The 25,954-nt window shown below is 44.6% G+C and overlaps 4 protein-coding genes across 6 annotated transcripts in view; 3 read left to right on the top strand and 1 right to left on the bottom strand.

The window, feature by feature from the left end:
- The first annotated feature begins 3 nt into the window (after positions 1-3).
- On the top strand, positions 4-1,339 carry LOC105701459 (transmembrane protein 42). The gene is made up of 3 exons (XM_012428215.2): positions 4-461; positions 744-890; positions 1,084-1,339. The coding sequence occupies exons 1-3, from the start codon at positions 354-356 to the stop codon at positions 1,219-1,221; spliced, it is 393 nt and encodes a 130-aa protein (XP_012283638.1). The 5' UTR covers positions 4-353; the 3' UTR covers positions 1,222-1,339.
- Positions 1,340-3,363: 2,024 nt separating this feature from the next.
- LOC105701433 (dual specificity protein phosphatase 15) lies at positions 3,364-11,742 on the top strand. Its single transcript, XM_012428167.2, has 8 exons — positions 3,364-4,095; positions 6,816-7,018; positions 9,440-9,556; positions 9,709-9,833; positions 10,416-10,587; positions 10,675-10,853; positions 11,141-11,338; positions 11,505-11,742. Exons 2-8 carry the CDS (start codon positions 6,998-7,000, stop codon positions 11,740-11,742), a joined length of 1,050 nt encoding a protein of 349 aa, XP_012283590.1. The 5' UTR covers positions 3,364-4,095; positions 6,816-6,997.
- A 6,948-nt stretch (positions 11,743-18,690) lies between these two features.
- Positions 18,691-25,954, top strand: part of LOC105701443 (larval cuticle protein A2B) — a 46,356-nt gene continuing 39,092 nt past the window's right edge. The window contains exon 1 of the mRNA XM_012428182.1: positions 18,691-19,508. The gene's annotated coding sequence lies outside the window, so the exon portion shown is untranslated. The remainder of the gene's footprint in view (positions 19,509-25,954) is intronic.
- Positions 19,503-25,443, bottom strand: LOC105701435 (formin-J). 3 transcript variants are annotated; one of them, XM_023433309.1, is made up of 5 exons: positions 25,238-25,443; positions 24,861-24,941; positions 20,891-24,648; positions 20,376-20,556; positions 19,503-20,170 (listed from the first exon to the last, which is right to left on the bottom strand). In XM_023433309.1, exons 3-5 carry the CDS (start codon positions 24,526-24,528, stop codon positions 19,820-19,822), a joined length of 4,170 nt encoding a protein of 1,389 aa, XP_023289077.1. In that variant the 5' UTR covers positions 24,529-24,648; positions 24,861-24,941; positions 25,238-25,443; the 3' UTR covers positions 19,503-19,819. The 3 variants fall into 3 exon arrangements, with proteins under 3 accessions (XP_023289077.1, XP_012283593.1, XP_023289078.1); XM_012428170.2 differs by having other exon boundaries at positions 25,279-25,443; XM_023433310.1 differs by having other exon boundaries at positions 19,997-20,170; positions 20,380-20,556.

Raw genomic sequence — 25,954 nt, 5'->3', positions numbered from 1 at the left:
ACCAGTTTTACAACTACTGTGATTAAATGTGACGTAAACGACGTTGTTCCCTGGTTTAACTGTAAAATGGCGTTTATACCTCACTTAAACTCAGTGCTTACAAAACTGACGTAGAGCAGGACGGGTAAAGCCCGGTTAACCGAAGTTTAGCTGGTTTCTACCTGCTGTGACCCGATTAAACTCCGGTTAACTCGAGTTGGGGAACCGGGGGTTAAATGTACGTTGCTAATCTTCTCTCTGCGGTCCGTGGATTCGAACCGAATCGAAGATGCGGTCGATCGGGTATAACGCTCGTTCGAATACATTTTCAAGTTCGATGTGAGTAACCAACGATCCAGTCCGCATTGAAACAAATGGCATCTTATAAAAGAGGTGCCCAAATGGCGGTCGTTGCCGGAATGTTTGCGACGACCGGCAGCACGATTGGCAAAATGGCAGGCGAAGTTGCCATGACGTCATCGGTAAGTGGCGAGAAATTTGAATCGACTACGACGAAACGAGACTTTTTCTTGAATGCTCGTATTATAAAAGAAGATAAAAATGTATAAACGTATTACAACTGTGAGTAAATGGTTCTCAGTTATCGCAACATCTTAGAAATGTAAATTTGATAGGTACAATGGTTCTTTTTAATATAATACAATGTTCCATGCTTCATATTTTGATTCAAATTGTTTAGTATCGCAGGGACTACTTGTCATTAATTTTGTTATGCACTAATTTACGTTATCATTGTTTTGCAGTTGTTTGTCCTACTGAAAGTATTTCTCTTGGGGCTTATGGTAACGAGCAACACCGCAGGATGCATGCTTTTTGTTAAGGCGCTTCAACAAAGCGAATCGTCTTTACCGATGACGTTAATAACCTCTGCTACCAGTTATTTCTGCTCGGTTAGTGAAAATGTGTTTATTTGTTCTACAAATGTAGATTTTAAAAAGTATGTAATACCAAAGACATTAAGAAAAGAGCTTCTAACCATTTTGCGCAAAAAGTAGTACTTCTGTGTCTTAAAAGACTAAAGTATGAATTAAAAGTACAAATTCTACCTAACTTAAATGGCCAATTATTTCTACATTTTTTTAGGCTCTGGTTGGTTTTTTGGTTTTTGGTGAATCGACATCGTTAACCTGGTGGGGTGGAACCACGCTCGTACTGTTGGGTCTTCTTCTCGTCTGTCACTCACCCGTCAAAGATTTCAAGGAAAAATCAAAGAAGGAATAATCCAGAGTACTGCGTTATCTCAAAGTCAACTTACCCCTGGCTTCCAAAAGTGACTGGAAATAAATCTGTATTTTATGTCAATTTACGTAATTTAATAAATGTATTTTTATATCAAATACGTTATTCAAACAATTCATTTGATCACAAGCAATACTGTAACAAACAACTATGCTTGAATGCGTCGATAACGTGCCTCCAACATAAAATAACAAGTTGACGATCCATGTTTGGTCTAACAAAATTGCTTATCAAAATTCGTGCAATTAAAAAAAAAAAAAACTGTATAGGCAGCTCCCGTTCCTTCTTAACGATACGATAACGTCGATGCTTACATAAGTAAGAATAGACTAATTACTTCAATTATATAATTAAAAGGGAATGTATCTTCTTGTTATTATCATTTCAAATTGTCACCCGTGTCGCTGCACCAATTAAAATTAACGAGTCAACGAGTTACACCGTCTCGATAAAAGTAAAAGGTGTAATTTCAGTGGGCGAGAGAAAGAGCACGGAGTTCCCTTTCGTTCGATCGGGTGTCTGCGCCCAATTGGTTGTGACGACATCGTTGTTTACGTGAGAAGTCAGTTATTTTATTAATTGGTCCCCGCGCAATTTGCATACCTCATTATGCACGCACGTATGCAGCGCGGGTGTCCGTGGTGCATGCATTCGTAAGCGCATTTTCCTCGATCGCGTGCAGGGAGAGCTAGGGAAAGCGTTAACGAGGGTATAGTCCCTGCATGCGAAGAGCCAACCGCCACTCGTCGCCTATCAAATCCAGGTATACCTCGCTAAATCTTCTCATAAAACGAATGTCACGGATTTCTTCATTTCGAACGGAATAATCATTAACTGTTAACCTTAAAAACCAGGGTTTCGAGGTTTAACCAAAGATCCGGACGAGGTTAATTAATCGACGTGTATTTGTCGAGGGCGTATGTACTCAGGAAATCATGGATTTAAGTGCTCAAAGTTACGTGGGAATCACCGAAATATTGTCAACATTTTAAAGCCGAACGTCCCTAACGAATCGTATTGCCGTTTATCATACGAAATCAGAGGAAATCGATTTTCAAAGGAGAAAATAGTTTTCGCGGATTTCCAGGTGAGTAGCCCCTCGATACTTGTACCGTTGGCGGTTTCGAGAAAAAATTGATTAAACGGAGTTTCCAGGCTGAATATGCGAAGGAAAACAGTTCCGATGAAGCGAAATAAAAAAATGGACTCAGCGAGTCGTTCGTTCGTCCGTCCGACCGCTTCCAGTCGGCGCCTCGCGGGTATCGAGAGTCTCTAGGACGGGAACTAGCTCGAGGGTTCTCCGGGGACTCGACAAGCGGCGCGCCGTCCCCGCTCCCGTCCCCGCTACCGTCCCGCGTGCGGGAGTGGAGTTCCTCGCGCCTTGGAGGACACGGAAGCGGAAGAACGAGAGAGGGGAGAGACAGCGAAATGGAGAAGAGAAAAATACCAGGGGACGCAAAAAACTCGAGAGCTGCTTGTTTTAGCGCCAAGAAGTGCTTCTACGTGCTGGAACGCTGCCGGGGATTCGACAAAAAAAGAAAGATAACATTCCAGTTTCTTTGGGAGCTTTATCTTCGCCTCGTTTCGAGGAAAGAGAAGCACGAAACATTGTAGGCGCCTTTCTAGCGGCTCCGTGTCCTTATTTACTCCTTTCTTCGTTCCATCGTTTTCGATTTTTCTTTGCCCTTTATCGTTATTTCATCGTTTGGGTTCATTCGGCTTGAACGCGAATGGCAATTATCTAGCTCGCGTTTAGGGGATGCGAACGTTCCGACATATCCACAAAAAAAATGAGTCTTTCCATGTACATTCTATGTATATCAAAACGTTAAAATATTGATAAAACCGAATCATTTGAAATTTCGGGACATAATTTCGGAGGCCCTAAGGAAAAACGCGATGCTCGTGAAATATTGTTAGAGGAAAAAGAAATAGATCCTCGGTTCCAGTCCGGAATAAATAAAAGGACTTTTTCAATAAAATTTCCCGAGCGTCGCGCTCTTCCTCGGGGCCTCCACGGTCACGTGCCGATTCGTGCCGGACAACACAACAAACGTGCCGGCTAACGACTTCGGCCGGCACCAAAGGGCCCCCCCCCCCCCCCGAGTCCGGAGGAGCTTAGTTCGGGCCCCTGTACGGGCGGGGAGTCGGCTTCGCGTACGCATCCATTCAAGGTGGCGGCAGGTCGAAAACGGAACCTTCGACCGTCGCCGATCGCCTCGGACCTGGCAGACCAGATTCCCGTATTTCTCTTCTTTCCGGAGCACGGCTGGAGGGGCGGCGTTCTATCGAGCGGCGCCTGCGCCCTGCCGACCCCCCGGCAGAGGGGCCGCCCACCTGTCCGCCCGATTCCTGGCCGGACGGAACAGTTCTCGCACGGCGCGCCCTTGTGCCACGCGACCGATCTCCCCCTTGTGCGGGTCAGGGTGCGTCTCCTTCCGCAGCGAACTCGGATGCCGCGTATCTTCCCTCTCCTTCTCCTCGGGCTCCCCTCGAGTGCGTCCTCGAGTGCGTCCTCGAGTGTCGCCGGCTCGCGGGCGAAATTCGAAATCGGCCGTCGTTATTTGTAACGCGCGACGGACGACGAGTCGCCCCTCTCCTTCGTTTCGCTTCTTTCCGTCATGGTTTTCGACTTCCTCCTCCTCCTCGCGCTGCGGGGGGCGTCGGGCAACGGGAGCGGGGGTGGAACCGTGGTCGAATTCGCCGGCAGTCGAAACAGTGACCTGGAAGAAATTTAGAAAATTATGCAATGCCGTAAACTTAAGTTTTGCCGAGATAACGAGAGGCGCGATCGAATTAGCGGAGCGCTGCATGGGAATGGAAAATGAGGAGCACGTGACCGCAATCGACCAGTCGGTGAGACGTCATCGATTCGGATCCATTGACGACGATGCATGTTCGACCAATCGCTTAGGGTCGCCAGGAGCGACTGTATCGTGTGCCTGGACCACTGTCCGATCGCGACACGTGGAGGATACCATTGCGTCTTTCTAACGCTTTTCTCCCGCCCTTGCATCTCGCTTCTACTTTGCTCTATCTCGTTTGCTCTCGTCCGGACATTCGTCTCTTTGGTACTATTCAAAGAAACGTTTCTTTGGTTCGATGAATTTTTCTTCTCGGGGGAATTTGCGAGTACTTTCAAGAGAAATAGCGTACTTCGATGGACGAATGAATTACCTTCGCCACAAGTACTCGACTCGACGATTAAATCGGTCGATTCGTCCGTGCGGAAATCGACTATCGATTTCGACCACGGTCGGGCACGAGTCGTTTGAAAATGAACCGGGAAGGCGAAACTCTCTTGTCCCAATTTCTGACGCATCAAAGTGCAATTCTTAATCTCTAAAAGCGATCATTAGTGCGGGAAAATTGGTTGCACCTGCTGCTCGTCGACCCTCGCGAGTATCGATAAGCGCTCGAAACCGCTCGAATCCAGGTCGACCCCGAGGAACGTCCAAGTTCCATGCTCGCTATTTTACTCCGCCACCCTTGCGTCCCGAGAGAGGAAGCTGCGTGCCAAAAATATGCCGCGCATAAATAGGGAACATATTTACAAAGTAACCTTGGCCGCAAAGGATCTTAAATCAAAGTTTTACTTTTGCTAAACGGGTAATGTTCGCGTCGACATTCCGCGGGGCAACCGTAACGGAGGTTCAATGGCGACCTTTTGTCCCTCCGATCGTTTTATATTTTTTCCCAAAGCGTCCCTTGAGGAACGGTCGCGGTTAATTTGCGATTATTTCTCCAGTCGTTAATGGTCATTTTTGAAATCGGTTCAGAGAGCCAATCGAATCGCGGCGGTAACTCCGGCTATTCGTGGCAACGACGGTCGGTTTTCGATGTCATTTTTTTTTTTGAGCCTGCCAAACGATGCGTTTTGCCGACTCGGGACAAAAATGAAGTAAGCCAATTGACGCCTTGCAAAGCCGAACGTCAAGTATTGCCACGTGCACGAAACCACGCGTAAGAGGGTTTCCTTCGTTTCCACGTTGCGTAATACGCTATATTATGATATAATGCAATAAGGTTAGGATGCATATAAAGACGCATACATTCGGTTCATCCATTAAACGATTGCATAATGCTTTTCTCGCGTTACTTGGGAGAATCACCGACGTGGCACGGTATTCTTAGAAAATGTTCCGAGGCGAGCAGAAAGTGTTTTTCCCAAAAAATATTCCTTTCCAGGGAATCCAATTGCGAGACGCAAAGATGAAAACCCGAGGAAAAGTTGTCGGAACGAGGCCGAACGAATGGATCTCTTTCTCCCTTAATTTCGGATTGTTTCCGAGGCTGTGGTCTGCCGAGCTGAAAATTCTTAAAACGCTTTGACCGGTCCTTTCGTTCGTTTTTACCGTTTCCCGAAATAGACGGTAAATTTATAATACAAGGAGCCCCTTTCGCGAAAAATCTAATTACGGAAACTAAAGGTGAAAATTCAAGAGAAAGGCAGAGGAGAATCGAACGCCGGAAAAGGATGGAAATGAAAAGATTTCTAATTCCTCCGATTTCGGAAATCTAACGAAGTAGACGTCACCGATAACCGCGAGTCCGCCGTTGGTAAAAATTCTCGCCCGCGCGACAATCTTTTCCGCCATATCAGGTCCCGCGACCATTTTCCGGGGAATCTATAAAAGAAAGAAAATGCGAGGTCGAGGGGGGGATAAGGGAAAATAAGGGAAAAGCCGTTTCTTCCGGCCGGCCCTCTGGCGGCGCGCCAGTCGCGGGACAAAGTCTCGAAATTAAAAAGGGACGCGAGGGAAACACTTGCCCCCGAATCGTCGCGCTTCTTCTGCCGAGCCATCGCACCGTCCATCGCTTCCTGCCAATTTCAGCTTGTCCGATCGATGTTTCGTACCATTCGGTGTCGGGAGGCACCGATGCGCGCCTGCAGCTCGCCCGGGACCCGGGACCCGGGACCCGATTTTCGAGCTCGTACGCTCAGCTTTCGCGAGCGAAATTGACAAATTCGTTGACGACTTTCAAACGTTGACCAATGACGGGACTTCGGGACAGTGGGAAATATTTCATGCGAAAAATATCCACACGAACTCGAGAACCGATCCGTGTCCGAACCGTCTCCCGGCTTTCGACGGTTCGATACTTTTGGGAAACTGACTCGCAAAAAAGCGACCGAACTCGTTGTCGGCCATATCGACAACTCGTAACGACGAAACCGATGGAATTATTTGCGGCACCGGCGACGTTACCGCACGGGACCAACTGCAGATTGGTCGAAATCGGAGACACAACCAGAGAGACGGGCACTCGACACCGGCGGTGTTTGCGGAACTCTCGAGCACAAAGGATCGATCCGCGAGTCAAAGGACTGGGTCGAAACTCGTCCACGGGTCGTCTACGCGTTTAACATCGATTTCGCGCTCGGGCTCTCGCGACCGATAACAACGGAAAACGGCGTTGTCGGGTTTTGCAAAAATGGCGGCAAATGGGCTCGAGAGATTTCCGGGTTTCGAAGAGCCGATCCTCGAAGATCCCTCGGTCCTGCCAAGTTTCCCGCTCGATATGCATCTTTGATATGGCCCACATCTCGCCTAATGACGATCGATCTTGTCTAGATGAGGGGAGCCTAAGAATAGCCAAGTGGGTAACGACAGCCGGCAGACAAAGGAGACGAGCAACGACCCGTCGTCCTTGCTTCCGAGAAGGAGCCTCGGCGGACAATGTGGCCCGTCCGAGAACGAATTCAAGAGGCGCGCCCCCCGAATTAACGGGTCGATCCCCTAAGCCCTCTTCCGCCATGGGCAACGGCATGAACAAGGTACGACTCGCGGATATCCGAGGACGAAGGGCCGAGCCGGACCAAACACTGGATTCCATAGTTCGGACCGAGTTTTATGAAACTGCGCCTTCTTTCGTTGCGAATTTTATTCGAGTACTCCCGTAGCGAGCGTGCCAAAAGGTATAAAGATCGTGAAATCGTCTCGGACAAACGATTGCAAACGACGATACCGGACTACCGTGGACGACGCGTCGTCGCTTTTACGTCCCAAAGGTGGCCGCCGCCATCTTGGACGGCTCCCGACATGCCTTTCTTCTAGGATCCATTGTCCTATTTACCTTCTTCGCGGGGGAGGTTACGAAAGAAGGTACGGAAAGGGTTTCCATCTCTCTTGGTTTAGGGTACGTCGAGGACGAGCGATCCCATATTTTGGCGATCCGGGAGCGTTCCGCGTAAATCCGCCGGAACGGCGGATTCACCCCGTGCGAGAATACGAAATGACCTCGGTCGCGTGAATTTTCTCGCGCGGCGGAAAAACGAGGCTCGAGCAGCCAATTGAAAATTCAAAGTCGAAGGGCCCCGATTGATATCGAAGCCGTGTTCCCTTTCAACGGTCGAGGGCCGCGGAAGAATGTGGGATTTAACGTGGAAATTACCGCCATCTATTCTTTCGGCTCGTCTGGCGAGGAAATATCGATCAGAGTTGGGCATTCGGGTTGCTGCACTCAACTTCGGTTACCGATCGGGTGCACAGATACGGGGGCGCCAATATCATTAGCGTTAATTACAGGGGAGACAAATACCTCGAGAGCGGCGCTCTCTTTCTCTCTCGAGTATTAACTCGAAGAGCCAATTCCGAACGTTGCAACGGCACGCCACGGATTTCTGTCCTGCGAGCGGATGGCTAACGTCGTTCGAGGCGGGTTTATCTTCCATTTACCGGTGTACTCGCAAAGTGGCTCGAAGACGGAATTCTATCGATAAAGGAACGATACCGCTCGATTTATGAAATACCAGCTGGAAAACGTGGCAATCCGCGGAAGAACGTAACACGGACTCGCCATCGCGTCGGGGTTACGCGCGTTGAAAATAAATGAAATCTCTTTAAGGAATCCGATCTTAGATACGTTTGTAGTCTTTCTCGGCAACGCTGCATAATTCGTCTCATCCCTGCGATATTAAATATTTTCGTGACGGAGTGGCGCCGGTCCGGAGCGAGTTAGCGAGTTGGCCCTGGCGAGTGGCCAACGATACGTAACGGAGCATTTGCGATTTACTGTCGCCAGACTCGAACCGAAAGTATGTATGTACCGGGTATCCCAAAATGAACGCCCGATAAAAAGTGGACTCGATTCCCAACAAAATATTGAGTACCAAAACCGCTAACGAAATTCCTCCGCGAATCGTTAACGTTCGACAAATCGGATACGAGTGATTTATCACGATTCGACGATGACGAAGCGTTTGCGTATTGCAGTTGAAATAATAAGTGAATAAAGCGTGGTTCAAATAAGAATAAAACGTGGAAGCAACCCGTTATCTCCCGTTGGATAATGGTAAAGCGTCAGGGCGTTCCGGTGCCCAAATAGGTCGGATTGCGGTAAACGTGCGAAGAAGTTGATTACACCCGATAACCAAGAAAAGGTTGTTAAATCGATAAGTGGTCTAAAGACCGGTGTAGTTTTAACCTTGACATTATGGATTCCTTAAGGAGTCGGAGACACGGGTCTGCCGATGCGGAATGTACTCCAATTCCCAAGACCGGATTGCCCGCCACGGCCGACCCGAGATTTAAAGAAAAATTCTTTTCCACCCCGTTCCCATTCGCGGGAAATCTCCGGGAAATCTCCGGGAAATCTCCGGGAAATATCGGGCGCCTTTGAAAAGTCCAAAGGCTCGAATAGCCCGGGTCGAAGTCTCGAAAATCTCGCTTTTAATCCGCGGAGGAAACGCGAGAAAGCGGAAACAAAGAAAGGGGAACGGGGCAGAGCGTTTAGAGCCCGAGATTCGAGGGCCAAGGGTCTCTCGACTCGGAATCCATTGACTTCGGCCTCCGAGTGGATTTTATGCGCGAACCACCCTCCGGCGGATTCAATTGCATCGAAACGGAGAAGAATAAGCGGGAAGACGATGAATTCGTTCCCTCCACCCGGATATACGTCGCATCCGCGTCCATTCCCGGCCTTAACCTTTATTACGAAATAATGAACCCGGAGGGAACTCGATGCCTCGTTATTCGCCTCGGCGTCAAGCGCGCTTCCTGCCCGTAGAATTTCATCCGCTGCATTTTCGCGTCCCAGGTCGTTACTCGAAACTGGCCAAAAGTTAAATTAGGAATTGCCGTCGCGGACGAAACCGCGGGACCTCCGTTCGGGTTAATCGAGGAACGTTTCAAAATGGCCTTCGAAATGGAATCGAGTCTCGCTCCTGGTCGGTAATATAAATGGTTTCCGTTCGAAGGTCCTGCCGGGCCTTTACGTGGGCAATTATCGAGACAGCAAGGATGCCGTCCAATTGGAGCGCTTCGAGATAACCCATATCCTGGCCATTCACGATGCGGCTCGTCGTTTGCATTCCGTAAGTGTTTTTCTCCTCAAACGTTAACGTAAAACGAACCGTTTCCGTCGCCGATTCCGCTTCTTTCTTTCCCCGCCTTTCCCGCCTTTCCCGCCTTTCCCGCCTTGCCCGTCTTTCGTGGCCGTCGCGATCACCGATTAACGGGCTTGCAGGACAAACATTATCTGTGCATCCTGGCCGCCGACACGCCGGATCAGAATTTGTCGCAGTACTTCTCGCTCTGCAACGACTTCATCCACGCGGCTCGGCTTCGAGGAGGCAACGTCCTTATCCACTGGTGAGCGAAATCGCGGACGCTCCCGAGGTGGCAACGAAAAACGGTCCAAAGAGAGACGTCTCTCCCCCGCGGAAATTTGCCGGGTTTTCCAGACCCGTTTTCTTCCCCTCTCGCCCCTCACGTTAAAAAGTTGGACCTGGAGGGTTCCTTTGTGCGAGCCGGAATACGAGAGAGGCGCTCGAAACGGTGTCTCAAATGTATATTACGTACCGTTTCAAAGCGGAGCCCCCGGCCTCGATATCAAAGATGGCGTCTCGTTTCCCCGTCCGCTCGAAAGGTTCGCTTCTTCGTACGACGTCGAAGTAAAGGGGACGCGCCGGCTCGTTCCACAAAGCCCGGTCACGGCCGCGCGGTTCACCGGATACGCCACCCGATACGAGGGCTTTTCCACCTACATTTTTCCCACCGATCGCGAGCTCGATGCCCCGCTGACCCGCTCGCGAGAGCCGCGAATCCCCCTATTCGCCCTACCCGAGTCCCGAGTTCGTACGGATTTTTTCTCCTCCTTACTCTCGAGCATCGTTGCGAACATCGCGGCCGCTTCCCGCGAAAAGGGGGATGACGAGACCGTTCCGTTGGCAGCCTCGCGGGAATGTCGCGCAGCGTCACCGTGGCGGTGGCGTACATCATGAGCACCACCAACTTGTCCTGGAAGGAGGCCCTCAAAGTGGTCAGGGTCGGTCGAGCGGTCGCCAATCCAAACGTGGGATTCCAACAGCAACTCCAGGACTTTGAATCTTCGCGGTTGCAGGAGGTAAACGGGTCGCTTCGCTAGGAGTGGGCCGGGATGGCCGGGAGGCACGTATTTCCTTCCTATGTGGATCCGTTCGATTGACTTCAGGAGAGAAGGAGATTGAAGGAACGCTTCCCGAGTCTCGCCCTGGCCGCGTCCGACGCGGAGATCTGCCGAGTGACCTTAAGAAACTACGAGACCCTGGCCCTTGCTCGCGAGGTCTGCGAAGGGAAGTGCGCCATGGGTCGCCAGTGTCCCACGGGGCTCTGTCGGCAGCCCTCGAAAAGGTGCGTCTCTCGAACCCTCGAGGGGGTGACTCTTCTCCAAACGGGGGGTACCGAATCGGTAGAAAGATGCAAGGTATAAGGTCCCGACCCCCGTGAAATTTCTAAAACGTCTATAAAACCGTTTAAAGACACCGAGTCCTTCCTTGTAGCCTCCAACCTCCCCCGTCGTCAATTTTGTAACGATTCGGTACCCTCGGGTCGGAGAAACGTTTCGTAAACGAGACCTCTTCGCCTCTCTTTAAAAAACGATGGTCGGGGATCTGAATTCGCGCTTTGGACGTTTCCAGGGCCCTCAGGAGGAAGTCGTCGTCCAGCAGCGCGGGGAACCTGAGCACCGGAAGGACGCCGCCCCAGACGCCGAGGATGTTGCCTTCCGCTCCGCCCTCGCCGGCCATGCCTAGGTCGGCGAGCACGATGTCCGCGGCCAGGCCCCGAAGCGGTCCCGCGGGACTTCACTCGTACACGGGTTCGGCGCCACCCTCTAGGTACTTATTTTCCCGGCGCTCTTGCCGAGAATCTCTCCCGACGCAAGGACAAATATTTCGTCAATTTCGTTCGTTGACCAAATATTCTCTAGAATTATGAAAACGATTCAACCAAAACCAAATTTCCCCTCCTCGTTGGTCCTAACGAGAGCGTTTCCTTCTTCAGGGTCATGTCCAGGGTGGACCTCTCGGCAGCGGTGGCCTGCAGCAGCAGTAGCACCAACCTGGCGACCTCCCTGGGCGGCAGCACCTGGAGGATGAGGACGGGCTCGGCTCCGGTCACCCCCAGGACGACCCCGCCGGTCTCCCCCCAGCACTGGCCCAGGCGCGTCTCCACCAGGCAGACGCCGCAGCTTCCGGTCCCCTCGGAATCGCAACCGCCCTGCAACGCGAGGATGACGTAACAGAGCGACAATCCGGATCCCCTCGTCTCGTCCCGGCAAAGTCGGAGTTACTTCCAACACCGGTGGTATTCGGGGGCTTACGGGGGGAGGTGAGCCATCGGGGGCGGGGGCGGGGGCCGATAGGTAAGTTAAGGATAACCGATGGTCCCGGACGAAGCTGGCTAGGAACGAGGCCGATTTACGGGCAGCTGGGGAAGAAGGAAACGGAGTCCCCTAGATGGAAGTGCCGTTTTCTCGTCCGGGAAAAGTTTGTGGAAAAATTTATTCTAAATTGATCTCCATTGTCCAGCCAGTGCTTTAAAATCAAAATGTGTTTGGAGCGACTGCCAGAGCCGTGGAAAAAGAGAGAAAGAGAGAGAAACGAGAATGCTGATATTTTAAGAGGAAATTAAAAGAAGTCATGTGATATCGTGGTAATCGAAGGAAGAGGTTTCTAGTCAGAAGCGATGCGTTTCCTCGACTTGTCTGTAAAGAATTAATTCTAGATGAAAATTAGTCGTCGATGGCTCGAAGTCAAGGCGCTAAGTCGAAAGCAATAGGTGAGAGAAGGGTCAATAAAGAAGAAACGAGAGTGTAAATATTTTAAGAAGTGGAGGGAGCTCGGAAAGAAAGTCTTTTTACGCCGAGGAACGGTATTAAGCAAAAGTGTAAGAAGATTAAATTCTCCCCATTGCGTCCGATGGAAATACCGGAAATGAACGGAAACGTCGACTCTCTGACAAAACTAAGATGAATAAGACAAATGACGCTGGAAAATTATACAATAGTCGTCCTAAGTGTAAACGCACTTCGATCGTAGGGGAAAAGGGAATAAACGTCCGTGCGAAGATTTTGAAACGATTTGGAAGAAAAGGAAAAAAAGGGGGGTGGGAAAAATCGAAACGATGTCAGAAAATGAATCGAATCGTCGATGACATCTCCAAATTGTAAAGTTGGCAATCGGGAACCGTTCGACGAAACGGCAAGGGAATCGACCGTCGTGTTTGGAAGTTAAACAAGCGCACCAGGAAAAACGGTTCATTTTCGCTTTGGTAACGACTTTGCGTCACCGTTGTTTCCAGTTATTTGCAATCATCTTCTGTCTAACCTCGACAATCCACGATAAGTTTTTTCGGGAAAAACTTACCGCGCGTGTTCCACGTACATAAACCTGGAACTTTCGATTCGGAAATTCGAGCCACCACTTTTGGCGCAACCACGAAGACGAAGGCCCTGGATGAGCAACGTCGAAACATTTCTAAATTCGATAAACACCCTAAATGTAAACGCCCTGCTAGTCGAGACAACAAAACCCGTAAAGGAAATGTCTACCCAGCGAATTAAATGTTCAAGGTAAAGTCACGTTTAACCCTGGGAAAAATTGCTGCGGAACTTTACATGGCTTACTTGGGTATGCTATCTTGGCGGTTTTAGTAAAAAAAAAAATCAGCACGCCGAAGCGCGAAACGAGAGGAAAAGGAATCGCGAGAAATCCAACGCCAGTGGAATACGAGTCTGCTGAAAAGTACCCTGGGCTGCGTAAAATCTATCGACAGGGAGACGGAATTTGGAATAAACGTATTAACCCATAACAGATGAAGTTCTTCTCGTTTTTCGTTATTTAATTTAATAATTTTCGGTATATGTGCAGAAGCTTCAGATTTTTTTAAACTGGCCCTTCCAAGCCCATTGTACTTTCGGTATACTCGTATTTCAGCAGCCAAAGGTCTATCGGGTTTTCCGTTCCGTTTTCCGCGCAACCGTCCAGAAAGGGAGAGACAGAAAGAAGGGCGAGACGCGCAGCCCCTTCCCCGAGCCGCCATTTTGCTTCGGGCGGCGACGTTGTTGAGAGTGGTTATACACAGAGAATTTTATAAACTGTTGGCAAGAATAGCGTCTAACCGCGCTGTAGGTGTTAAGCGTTGTTGTTGTTGTTTGTTGTTTATCGAGGCGAGGCCGGCAGGACGGCGAGAGGGAACGACCGAAACCCGGAAGCCCACTTCGTCCTTCTCAAAGTGGATCAAAGGCAGTCTCTTCGATCCCGATCCGAGGCGTTAACGCACTTTTCTAACTACTTCCGTGGTTTAACCGACGCGAACGATCCGTTAACGTAATACTCGCGCGTTTATCGTTAGTTGGCCATCCGAGGCGATTTAAGATTACACGAAAGGAACATTCTATATATCAAAATCGTTGAAATATTTAGAAAACTTTTCTTCAAACTGGGTGTATCGAATTATCATTTGAAACTTCAACGCGTGATTATGGAGGCCCTAAGGAAGAACGCGATGCTCGTAAAATTTCACTTTTCACCGCAAAAAAAAAAGTGATCGTGGTTCTCGTCTAAATGTCATTTCACGAGTATCGCGTTCTTTCTTAGGGTCTTCGTAATGGCGCGCCGAAGTTTCAAATGATTCGGTGTACTCAGCTTGGAGAAAATTTGTACAAATATGTTTTTACATTCTCATACATAGAATGACCCTTTCCTGTCGTCTTAAGGTCGATTTACGCGCAATCGCTCCGTGGACTATTAATCGAACCGATTAATCGAACCCGTTGGAACCATATGGACGCGGAATCGATACGAAACGGATGTGCGGAAATAGACTTTAATCGTTACACGTTTTAAGTACCTTCTGCGTATGCACCGATGTTGTCCTCACTGCGTCGCAGGCGACGCCATCATACAAGACCTGAAAAGTATGGAATCAAAAGTGTTATATGGCATATTTATACGTATGTATATAAATAAAAAAGGATAATTAGTTTTGTAACAGGTATACATGTAAATTGTACATATACTCCAACGGTTATATATGAACTTAGCCTAAATAATATATCTTTGCTATCGAAACATTTCGACTTTTACGTTTGCGAACCGCAGCGAAACCCTGTAAACGATAAATTCAGTTTTTTAGGATCTCGTGGTTACGCCATTTCCGTTTCCAGAAAGTGGCATTAAAAAAATGGCATGCGCAGAAGGTACTCGAAACATTGTCCGCCTCTTTATCCTGGCTCTGGAATTTCCTTTATTCTTCTGCTCAATTAGGAAATTAGGAGTATTACGCGTGTGGAAAGACCGGGTACTGCCACATACGAGAGGTAATCAGTTGGAAATGTACGATTCGGGAGGAAGAACGTTAAATAAGTCCCTAGACTCGACACGTGACCGTCATCACAAAATGGAGTAATCATCCTGAAATGTACTCATACCGCGGGAACGCTCGACACAGCCACTGGCCAAGAGCTGGGATTTAAAGTCATCGTCATTCCATTTTCAGTAATTGTCATCGATCCAACTTTCGGTAGATTTATTCGGGCGCTTCCTCCGGAAATCGTGGATTTTCGTATCTCGTTCGGTTTACATTATTCACCCTACGTAGTGAACACCCGCTGATACGCTAAATAGCTCGCAAACATTAGAAAGTTAATGTAGAGGTTATTGACCCTGCTTGGAATGTCAATGCCAATAACCCCTATGTCTTTATGTAATGATTAATATAATGTAAGCGTTATTGCGAATATCTTGCGATATATATTTTTTGTTAATTATTCACTAGTAGGCATTTGCATTCTTTCAAACGTGAGAAAAGTAGTTAAAACCGGCATACGTCGGACTTGAGCCCCCGCTTTGTAGGAAAAGAAGCGGAAAATTCAAAGGTAGTCGAAAAACGTCGTTATCAAATATGAGGAAATTGGGAGTCTAAGTATTAGAATTGTAGGAAACGTACGATTCACGCTCGTTAAGTTTCACGAAAACGTCCTCCAAAACGGCAGAATAGTTTTAGTCAAATTGTATTCCGCAAAAGTTGCGTAGAATCGTCCGTTACGCTTTACGTTTATCCCCCTATGCAAGTGCTGTGCTCTTTTGCCTGTGAAAATGTTAAAACGTTACTCTTTTACCCGCGAGGTCCACAGAGGACTTTCGACTCGCCGGAAGGTGACCCTGCGAGAAAACTCGTTTCCGTATTTTTACGATAAAATTGTTTCTACGACGTCGCGAAAACCAAACTCGTGATTACGTTACGCCTCCGATCTTCGTTGGGAAGCAACGTTGTAAGTTGCGTACGTAAAATATCTTGAAAACGGCCAAAAACGCGTGTAATGAGCGTTACACTCGTTACTTAATATCGAAACGTACAATGATCTTAGGGACGGCGCATAAATTACATCCGAGAGCGAATATTCCCTCGAAGATAGATCGGGTACATGTTATACATGTAAGGAATATTTTTTGCAAATGCTGCATTTTTTTTCGAAAGCTCTACGATTCCTACGCGGGGTACACGGAGAAAAAAATTCATTAAATCAAAGAAATATTTTGTTAATTCCAAGAATAATTAATTAACTCAAATAAATTGTCACAATTCCGAATAAATGTTGCATTGAATTTATTCGAGGTAATATTTCTTTGGTTCGATGAAATGTTTTTTCTCAGGGCATGGGGCAAACTCTTGGCACACCCTAAAGGAAACGCCTACGATAAAAAGTCATGTACTAGATCGAGCGAGTAGGATCATTGACTCGACTATTATCATTACGTAGAGGTACGTAAGCGTGTAGGGAGGCATTCTCGCAATTGCTGCCCCGCTGCGTGCAATTTACGCGATGCAACGATGCAACTCGTTGCAGCAGCGCAACGCGCCAAGAAACACCTTATAAATCTAGCGAGAATTATCATTATTGTGCGTGTTTTAATATGTAAGCTTTGAATAGAAATTAGGAGAGCGCAAATGCACTAATCGAGTCCACGTGGTCCGAGCGTAATCAGTATTTTTGATACATCCGTACTGATCTGTGATGCGTTAGCGTAAATTCGACCCGCTGTGAATCCTTCGGGGCTTTTCCCGTCGATCGACCGGCGCGCGTCGAAAAATCTCCATTTAATTTTCTCATTTTGTCACTTTGACTATCCACGAAAAATGACTCGCGCCGAGCGAATCGCCGGATCCTCGAAGGAATAGCTCATATCATCGTTGCTTTATTCCTTAGGAAAGTTTCGCCCGCGTGAAATTTGCGACACAGGACGCATTCGGTCGATGCGTTGGGAATCGACCCGTAGTATCGGTAGAGATAAATCGTACGCGAAATAGGGTTAGAGCGATGCATAGTCGATAAGAGGTAAAAGCGAGGAAGAGGCGAAGCGTTCGTACCTAAGAGAAGGATAAAAAGTAACCACGATACAGCTTGAATTGCCTTAGAACAGAGCACGTTCGCACACACCTACACATATCCGCTTAAAGTAGAAAACGGCGCCGCTGCGGTCGGAACTACGTCGCGAATCTCGTCCATTTTGTGTTTCGTTCGCTTGCCGTTTGCTCGCCGTTTGCTCGCCGTTTGCTCGCCGTTCGGAAGACACCCTCGAGCTGGACAAGAAACACGGAAAATCGAAACGTAGTTCTCGAATGGGATCCGACGGCTCTCGAAACGTCGGAAGAAAACGCTTCGCCGCTGTTTTGTAGGAGCTGCATCGATATCTCGCTTTTCCTTACTTTCCGTCGATTCGACCCCGAATTACTCACTTTTCGGATCCATACGCGCAAACCAAACTCGAAATCGCTCTAAACTTCAAAGCAAATTTCTTATTTTGTAACGTCATATTGGAAGTTTGTGAAATCTTGAAGAATGAGCAACGCGTGTTATACAATTTCAATATTTTTTTTTTTTAACAGGGTAGATCAAGGTACGCGATGAGAGAAATGATCCAACGAACCGTTGATTCGGTCTTGATTATTTATAACCATTGAAAGGTGAGTATCGATGCAAATCCGAAACGCGACGAAAAATATATCAGAAACGCAACGGAGTTAGACTCGGCGTGTTAATAATAATCCGGGGAAAGGGGGGGAATCGCCGAAACGACAATGAATATCGCGCGCGAAGAATCGAAATGCACGTAATCGGATTAAGGATACTTTTAAGTAGCTTAAGACAACAGAACGAGCGCTCGCGGCATGTAATATTTTTTCACTATGTGTAGATGGATGACTCAAGCTCAACGTGAGAGGCATAAAGCTTGATATTTATTAAGATCTAAGAGATCGCCGGAGTTTCCGAAAGTCTGCATCCAATTACGGCATCCGATCGTCGAGGTCGTCCCTTTGTTCGTTTTCACGATGCGAACCCCAACAAGAATTCCGACTCGAATCGATTGCAGAAATGACATGGAATCGCTTCGTTTGTCCATTGTACCGCGATTTGAGACATATTCAAGCCGAGTCCTTTAACTCGTCAAAAGGACTCCTCTTCTTGCAATTAATCCATCCCGGGTTCGTCCCTATTGGCGATCGTTCAGGAAATCGATTCTTTAAGTCGGAAATCTTAAAGGGGACGTTCTCCTTCTACGATCTTCAATTATATTCGCGACAGCAGACTCCTAATAATTAGAAGTTCGCGTTCCTTTTCATTTCTAATCAGCCACGTCGACCATCGTTTAACCGATTTAACCGACTAAGGTTACGTCGCCCCAGGCCAGGTTGTGGAAATGAATAAAAACACGTTCCCTGAGCTTATGGCGTATGCCGCTTGTTAACCTTACCTCTTCGGTCCTTTGTCCACGCGTCCTTGATGCGTTGCGTCGCCTCACTCTGCCTCACTCTGCCCCACTCGGCCCCACTCGGCCCCGGGCCTCGGGGGGTGTTGTCCGCGCGACCTACCACGCGACCTTCCGCGCGAACGCCCGAATCGCAACTAAAATTTCAGATCAGATCTTGACCGAGTGAAACGGTCGTTTCAGTCGCTTTGTGTATCCCGTCAAGGTGACATCCTCCGGCTACTAAGACGCGAAGGCCCGATCGGGACGAGACTCGAGAGACGGTACGTTCTTTTTGTTAAGGCACATGTTCATTGTTTTTTTAAAGATTAATGGAACGAGGATGGAGAAGAGCTTAAGATAATCAGCGGGAAAAATACTCTAATGAATGAAAACAATCCTAATGGAATTGCAAAATGTGAAATTTATTATCGGTTCGGTATTTATTCCCCTTTTAGGGCACATGTTCTAATTAGGGTGAAATTATAACAATTAATATTTAATGCAGCTGCAATCAATTGACACATTTTGCATGTTACAAAGAAAATGTCATTTATAACAAAAAGTAGTTTTTTTACTTTTGTATACATTGAAATGTGAAAGTCGTTAAGGTACTTAACCGATATATTATCCAATTGTATACGACGTATGTACTTCTGCTGCAAAATATTCCTATGTCACAGGTTTCATTGAAAGTAAAAAGGTTAACCTATATAAATACATATATGTACATACACGTGTCGAGTCGAATGCGGGTCTAGATATTTCAAGTACAAGAGATGACGTCGAATGATCCGCCAAACTTTTTTTGTACAAATTTTAAAACCTTTATCATTTCTTGCACGGTAAACAAAAGGATCATTTGACCATCAAAGTTAAAGAGATGACTTATTCCTTGTTCCTTAAAAAAAAAAATGATTAAAAATATGAAAATTAGTAGAAACGTGTATTTCTTAACCGATGTATTTTATTTATGAACTTTTTAAAATAATGGTTTAAAGTTACCAACCGTTTGATTTTATATTAGATCAGTGATCTCTAATTTCCAAACTTTGTTCACTTTGTGTACGCAAGTTTGGTTCTTATTTTATTTACACTCTGCATTCGCATCATTATGAAAAACACTACCAAGTGTTGAATAATCCACTACCTGTTCTTTTAACCCTTTCAGAGCCAAAACGTATATTGTGTACGTATTAAACTCCCTTATACAAATCACGTGATGTGCCATTGGCTACGAATGGATTAAAAAATCGTGAGTAGTAAATATATTGTTTTACATACTAACAAAAGAAATAATTATCGTAGGATTTACATCCTCCATTTAAGATACAATAAAAGAAACATGTAGAGCTGCAACAACTTCCAAATTACTAACGTTTCATCATTTGTAACCTAGAATTTTGTAACCTCACTCATTTACACAATGATATTTTATATACATTTTTGTTCTTCTCTGGAAAGATAACCCATTCGTTCAAAAATGTATGCAAATCTTAGTAATCATCCTTATATAACTGTTATAATAATGATAAATCCTAGAAGAAAAAAAAATTGCTAGAAACGCTAGTGACACTTTTTCTTAATTAATGATGCGTGCCTTTTTTTCAACGCCTTTAGAGTAACAGCGAGACTATTGATCTTTCTTTTCTGCTTCCAACTAATGACTTGTAACCTCCTGATCTTTCGCATTTTGAGATTATCCAGTAATTTGAGTTCGCTTACTTCGTCTCTGAGACGAGTCCTTTCTAAGATTTCATCCCGAGGAAGATCTTGTTCTTCGGTAGTTGACTTAGAAGGTTCGCAAAAACTCAGGCTCAGTGACCGAGGCCCTTTAAGGGAGTTTGATTCCTTTTTTGAGTCTGTCACCAATTTTATGGGGTTTTGGCTTCCTTCATTTTGGTCACTGTCACCTTCCTGCAGAGGTTCGAATGTATTTTGAAATCTTGTTATGTAAAAGCAAGTGCTATTAATTAAAAGTGTTACATAATGTGTGATGGCATCATATGAATAGTAAAACCTGTTTCATATTCACGATTTAATAGAAGTATTATTTTAAAATGTATTTCATAAACCCTTGAGAAAAATATATACATGACAGAAAATTAATTATTAAACTTACACACTTTAATTTGCTCGTATCGCTTGTAGTAGAGGGTTTTGGAGAGTTGTTGCATTCTGTTTTAACGCAATCTGCCATCAAAGATTCATTCAAAACTTGTATAGGATTCTTAAAAGGCTTGCTGCTTATTTCGCTGACATCATTAGACAACAAAAGCCCTTCCTTTTCCTCTTTAGCAGTCCTATAACCACAATGAAGATTGCTATCAATTCTTTTCAATATAAAAATAATATGCCAATATCATAATATTAATTTTGTAAATGTTCGTAGTAAATTTCAGTTATACCAATTTTGACACAACTATATAGAAGGTATCCCATTTGGAGAATTCCAGTTATACATAGTTTTAATGTAGTGGAAAAGTAATTTTTATAATTATTCTGGTCCTAAAAACATCTCGTTGCAAATCAATATTTATTTAAAACCTTCTCGAAACGTTTGACTTGGTGTTTTAACATGAATTACCCTATATAGTGGTATCCATCGCTTATTTAAGAAATAGAGATGGACCAAACCTTTTTGTGTCTAAGAACTTCTTCTCCACTCGGAGACCATTAACAGTTTTGAGAATTTTTCCAACATCCGACTCTGATTTTAGAAAATTTATCCCGTTTACTTTGATGGGAAATTTGTCCAAAAGAACTTGAACCGACAAGTCTGAGTAAATCTTGACATGTCGTAAGACGTCTTCATTTTGCACTGACATAAATTGCACAAATTTGCCTTGTTTATTAACTGCCACGGCCCACTCTTCGCTTGGTAATTCAATATTGTTGTATAACTTCATTAGTGCCTTGAAATCCCACATTTGCACTTCGGTTTCATTGCTTGAGTCACGTGTTCTGCACTTTTTCACTTGCAAATTAGTATTCACTACTTTTTCACCTGTCACTCGTTTTAAATTAGAGGTTTTTTCAAAGTTAGTGTTCCCACTTGGTTCTGTTTCTTTCAAAGCACTTGCATCGGTGAAGCGATCCTTTGTCAGAGGATCATTGGAGAACTCTGCGCTACCCTCTAATCTTTTTAGCACTTTGCAATCATTGACGGGCGTTTCCTTTTGATTGCTGCCAGTTGCATTGGATTCTTTAGATGAATTAGTCTCGACGATAACTTCATTAATTGCCTCTCTTGTTGTATTAAGATGATGGAAACGTTTAATTTGGTTATTTAAAGTATTTAAGGAATTTGATCTCGATTGTCTTGGTAAATCGGTATTCTCTTTTGATCGTTGTTTGTCACTAGTATTCGCTTCTGGCACACGATGCTTTAGCAAAGAAATATTATTATAACCATTGGTATTACCATTTCTTTTAACTGAGAAAATTGAAATATCTTGGTCACTTGCACCAACATGAGGAGCACACTTTTTTTCCTGTAAATCTGTATTCGCATTTTCTAACGACTCTGAATGTTTAACACTAGTACTTGTAGCGAGTACCGAGGAATTCTTCTGGAAATGGGCTACATATTTCTTTTTGATCATGTTAGGGGTCTTGCAGCCAAGATCATTTTTGTCGTTAGAAGAATTAGATTGAAAACTTGCAGCGATTCGCAGAGAATTTGTGTTTTTTCTCACAGCTGCACTCAAACGCTTTTCTGTATTTTTTGAAGCTAGTATGGAGACATTCGGAGAAAATTCATTGGCTCTACTACATTTTTGTGCCACGAATTTTCGCAAAAATTGTGCTCTTAATAGTTTCGGTAAACTGCATTTTGAATTCATGTTTGCATTTAAATGTTTCCGTTTACTAGCGTCGAATATCACTGCTATTTCTGATGAATCTTTGTCACTCCTTAGGGTCGGTCGATCACTTTCTTTGATACGAGCACTAGAATGTAATGCTTGAGTAATGTCTGCAAGATTAATAGTTTCTTTTGCAGCTGCATTTGAATGTTTTTCTACATTCTCCCGAACCTTTCGAATGTCATTCAATGGATGTTTATCGTTTTCACAGTTCACCGTTTCAGTCTTTTTATCAAGCTTGGTGCGAGTCCTTAAAAAATTCACTTGCGATAGATTTTTATTTTTGTTCACACGTGTGCTCGAACATGTTTTTATGACCTTACAAGGTACTACATTATCATTCAACAAAGGTTTGTTGCATTTCTCATTCACTGGTGTAGTCTCGATACTTTGTTTATCCCGGAGATATGAGCGAATCATTCTAAACACTTTTTGTGCATCGGTAACTTCTGTTGAGGGTGAATTCGATTTAATTTCTGTATTAGTTACTGGTACTGCAAATTGATTCGATGACCGAACACCGTTTTTATGGTCTGTTAATGAAATTCTTTTACTTGATTCACTACGCGCCCCATTAATTAATACGCGAAATTTCTGCAAACTAGTATTGCCAATTGCAGCTGAATTTGTACTCTTGTTCGCCTCCATCCTGCTTAACACTGAATTGTCCGAAGAAACTTTTCCGCCTTTGCGTCCGACTTTTCTACTCAGAGATTTGTTGCAAGTTACTTGCGATCCCTTAGGTAGATTAGACTTTGCACCTACAGATGTAATCGGGATTATTTCCTTACTCGTTTCATGTGAAACCGAGTCATTTGATACTAGATCGCCGTTGTTTTTTTTCCCTAATTGTAACATTTTCTTGCGCACGTTGAGAGTGCTTACTTCGAGTACTTCAAGTATATCAGGTATTTCAGGTATTTTTATTAAAGTGGCATTGGCGTCTAAACTACCAAATTTTGATGATCTTGTATGGAGTGACATTGAATTTGTTGACGAACCGTTACCGTGTGCTACCGCTTTGTTTCTCTCACTGTTCAACAGCGTTGTTAGTGGATTATTATTGTTTGTAACTGTATTTATGTGGTTTTTCGATTTCACATTCTGCAGGTTCGAGACTTTCAGCAAACTAGCACTATTTTTTTTATTCATTAACGTCGATATGCCATTTTTTCCACTAGAAGTATTCCAAGAAAATATTTTAGGTTGATTTTCTGGCCGCTCCGTTGTTTTCGATTTGTCACCCTGTCCGGAATTGATGCAAAGTATTTCTGGTATCGATAATGAATCAGCACTGCTCCGAACAGATTTATTAGAAATCTCTGCGCAAGATTCTGTAACTCCTGAGGTCAAAACCTTTGTCGTATGATCGTTTTTTCTACTGTGTATTAGTAGCGGGTTTGAATCTTGTCCAGTATTCGAACAAAGCGTTTTCGATACCAACGAAGAGTTATTACCATCACCAATAACTGCGTTAGGAGGCCTTTCCGTACGAACACTTGGACTACATTGTGGTTGCTGTAGGTAACCATTATCGGCGGATTTTTTAATCCTCTTGTTAAAAACGGTTGAATCAACAATTTCAGAAATCTTCGGTAAATGAGTACTTACACTTGCAGCTGCTTCTGAATATTTTTCTATTGAAGAATTTTCAGTGTGCAAGCGCTGATCGTTTGCTACAGAACCACCAGTTACTGCAGTTATTAATATAGGTTTTGCATCCTCATTTTCCTTTCTCCAAAATTCCTTTTGGAAATTAATATTATGTTTCACGTTTAAGTCATTTCTTGCAAAAGTATTCATATCGTGCAGCGAAAAATCATTTGTTACGTAACTGCCATCTGCACAACTCATTAACACAGGTTTGACATGTTCGTTGCCACGACTATTTAAATATGGAACATTAATATCTGGCAGAATGGAATCATTAACTGCCATCATTTGCGAGTAATTGTACTCATTTTCGTTAGATACCATTGAATCTTTTAACGACAGCTGAATATTATCGTCATTGATTACTTCTTCTTTTATCTCCATTTGAATTCCATTGACTGTTATCGAGGTACAATCATCATAAAATTGCTCCTTTGTGTTGCCAAAGCAGGATTCTGTTTTTATTGCTTCATCGATGGACAGTGATTCAATATTTTCAGGCAAGATACAGTCAGAACCTGATGTCTCCTTCACATATATTTTTGCAAAAGATATTCCCAAATGGCTCGCTCTATTATTACTCACTGCCACGGGCTCTTCTTTAATTTTCATATTTGCCGTTTCAATCCAATTAATTGGAATTGAGTTATAATTTTCGTTAGGTTGTCTCAAGGTAGTAACAATATGCGGTACAGCTCCTAAGGTTGGTAACACCGCTTCTAGCTTCATTTGAGATATCGAGCCAGAGCACGTCATTGTTATTTTTCTGAATAAGTCCTTTTCTATGATATGATTTTTCCATATGTAACATGACGTCAGTTGTTACCATTTAATACATGGTATCGCTTTCTCTCACCGTTTTCAAAGTGTGAAGTCCTTAAAAGAACAAAAACATAATTAAATTAAAGTAATTTCAAATATAAATCATCATATTTTCCTAAACCATTAACTACGGTATTCCATAATAATTTTAAAGTATTTCGTCGTAAGAGAAAAACCATTACCATCAAACTTCTTAGATATAAATTTACAAGAATATTTTGGAAAATAGTATATCAATCGCTCCATGAAATAAAAACATTATTTACCTTTGCATTTAATGATTGGCAGTGGAAGCAAAGACTCCCCTGAAAGTATCGCCAAATGCTAACGTATCTCAACTGAATAATCTGTAAATGTTTACATTAACATTAGTATTTCACGATTGGCGCTTTCTTTATAAATCAAGCTATGTTTTATGAAATCATTTTAGGTTAAATTTTGTGAGGTTATAAAGTATCTGTGAACGTAAATAACATAGAACGTAGAGTTAATCGATTATAACCTACAAATTGTTAAACATCCTATGCAAACAAGTCCACAAATACGTAATAAAAATCAGTGCAAAGTAGAAGCGTCATGGAACACGAATTAAAAGATTTTACGAATGATTGACTAATGTGAAAATTAGTTCGAATGTGTCTACCGGTGGCACTTTGCAGAAAGTTTGATTTTAAAACCCTTTACTTTGTTTTCCTTCCTGATTTAAACTGATTTAAGCACACTGTCAGTTTGACAACCGAGCCCTGCACAAATCATTCCCACTTGAGCATTTCTTTTTTGTGGTGTTCCTCACTAGACGTATACGTATGCGCGGGTGTAGACAATTGGAAATGTGTACACAAAAGTGCATCGTCTCACTTCCCTTCGTGGATAAATTTTACCCAATCACCGTGGAATAGGCAACGCTCGGGCATGTATCTCGTCAGTGGTAGATTCATGAAAAGTGTGGCCAATCGGTTGCAACCAGTGTTGCCAGAAATCCCACGATGGAGGAGAAAAAATCACCTCCCCCCCCCCTCACGGGCGTAGCAGAGGCAAGGGGGTTTGGCAATGAAGGGAGGGGGAGCTGGAGACGTCATGGTGGGGACATCGGGAGTGTAGGGGAAAATCCCGTACGCGAATTTTTATCCCTTCTGGCAACACTGGTTGCAACCACCTTGTAGGTGGCTACCATGGCTGAGTTGTGGAACACATGGTATTTTCCCCCTAGTCAATGGTGAATCCGAAGGTGAGGCACGTAGAACAGTTTTCTTATTGGCTACCGAGTGCCCTTTTTATTTCCTCGCGACATCGTCTTCTTTATTAAAAGTCATTGCAATATTCAACTGTTCTTATGCATCAAAAGTCACCGATTGTGGAA

Source organism: Orussus abietinus, unplaced genomic scaffold (assembly GCF_000612105.2).
Source record: "Orussus abietinus isolate OABI.00-Male unplaced genomic scaffold, Oabi_2.0 scaffold89, whole genome shotgun sequence".
NCBI lineage: Eukaryota > Metazoa > Arthropoda > Insecta > Hymenoptera > Orussidae > Orussus > Orussus abietinus.
The sequence above is the reverse complement of the archived record's forward strand: the minus strand, read 5'-3'. Positions and strand labels throughout refer to the sequence as shown.

Excerpts from the sequence above, each read along its gene's own strand:
- LOC105701459 (XM_012428215.2), top strand. The coding sequence starts at position 354 with ATGGCATCTTATAAAAGAGGTGCCCAAATGGCGGTCGTTGCCGGAATG. Across the intron at positions 462-743 it reads AAGTTGCCATGACGTCATCG|TTGTTTGTCCTACTGAAAGT; the intron begins GTAAGTGGCGAG and ends ATTGTTTTGCAG. Across the intron at positions 891-1,083 it reads CTACCAGTTATTTCTGCTCG|GCTCTGGTTGGTTTTTTGGT; the intron begins GTTAGTGAAAAT and ends ACATTTTTTTAG.
- LOC105701433 (XM_012428167.2), top strand. The coding sequence starts at position 6,998 with ATGGGCAACGGCATGAACAAG. Across the intron at positions 9,557-9,708 it reads CGGCTCGTCGTTTGCATTCC|GACAAACATTATCTGTGCAT; the intron begins GTAAGTGTTTTT and ends ACGGGCTTGCAG. Across the intron at positions 10,854-11,140 it reads TGTCGGCAGCCCTCGAAAAG|GGCCCTCAGGAGGAAGTCGT; the intron begins GTGCGTCTCTCG and ends GGACGTTTCCAG.
- LOC105701435 (XM_023433309.1), bottom strand. The coding sequence starts at position 24,528 with ATGACGTGCTCTGGCTCGATATCTCAAATGAAGCTAGAAGCGGTGTTA. Across the intron at positions 20,557-20,890 it reads AAGTTCTTAGACACAAAAAG|GACTGCTAAAGAGGAAAAGG; the intron begins GTTTGGTCCATC and ends TTGTGGTTATAG. Across the intron at positions 20,171-20,375 it reads ATACGAGCAAATTAAAGTGT|GAAGGTGACAGTGACCAAAA; the intron begins GTAAGTTTAATA and ends GAACCTCTGCAG.